The sequence below is a fragment of the Vollenhovia emeryi genome, unplaced genomic scaffold, assembly GCF_000949405.1.
Source record: "Vollenhovia emeryi isolate VEMERY1.0 unplaced genomic scaffold, V.emery_V1.0 DF939835.1, whole genome shotgun sequence".
NCBI classification, from domain to species: Eukaryota; Metazoa; Arthropoda; class Insecta; order Hymenoptera; family Formicidae; genus Vollenhovia; species Vollenhovia emeryi.
Window position 1 is genome coordinate 13705 of NW_011966531.1, and position 874 is coordinate 14578.

Here is an 874-nt window from a genome sequence, read left to right on the forward strand (position 1 = left end):
CTGTTTTAATGAAAAACATTTTTATTGTAATAAACGTTGCAAGAATTGTTATTGTATATTTTCTTGCTTCTGACGTCACAATCTGGGATAGTAGTGGTGAGTAGGCAAGAGCCTTAAATGTCACAATACAGTATATCTCAATATAACTAAAAACTCAACCTCTGTATTATTAATAGACAAATAAAAAATGAAAAATTATGATTAGGTATCGGATATTTTATGCAGAAATTATTGTTAAAAAAATTATTATAGAGAAAATTGTAAAAAAATCTTATTTATACTGCAACATGTACCAATATGCATTTTGTATGCAACATATACATATGTAAAATAATAATGTATTCTGCATAAAAAATCCGATGTTTACATAATTATCACAAAAACAAAAAATCGTTATATTAATAAATGCGCTGGAAAACCCTGTTATTCTTTTCATTGGCTCTTATCTTTATGTTGGTCCTTATTCTTTCTTGCAGCTCGTTGCTTTGCGAAACGAAACCACTCCGCAGCAGTATCTTCAAACTCAATTTCTTTTACTTCATAAGACGAAGTAACGGTTTCGTTAATTTCTGTAATTATTTGTAAGTTATAGACAGCATAATTGTTTTTTTTTCCTTTCCATGAACACAATTTAGCACACTCATCAGAGAAAACTTTTTTTAAAATCCTATGAATATTGTCTTTCGCTGTATGCCCTCCAATACCGGCAATAAAATTTCTCTAAACAAGAAAAAAATATTATTGTTAGATTATTTGTTATTTTTATGAATCAATTATTATGAAAAATATGCTTACATACTGAGCAAGAGCTGAATCGTTAGTTGTAATAAGATTTTCTAAATTAGCAATATTTTGAAGATCTTTTAATGGCAAT

At 27.6% G+C, this 874-nt stretch overlaps 1 protein-coding gene across 1 annotated transcript in view; it reads left to right on the plus strand.

The window, feature by feature from the left end:
- The window catches only part of LOC105556700, a 2405-nt gene extending 1851 nt beyond the window's left edge, over positions 1 to 554 (plus strand). The window contains exon 4 of the mRNA XM_012003792.1: positions 477 to 554. Coding sequence (XP_011859182.1) covers positions 477 to 554 — 78 coding nt within the window. The remainder of the gene's footprint in view (positions 1 to 476) is intronic.
- The last annotated feature ends 320 nt before the right edge of the window (positions 555 to 874 follow it).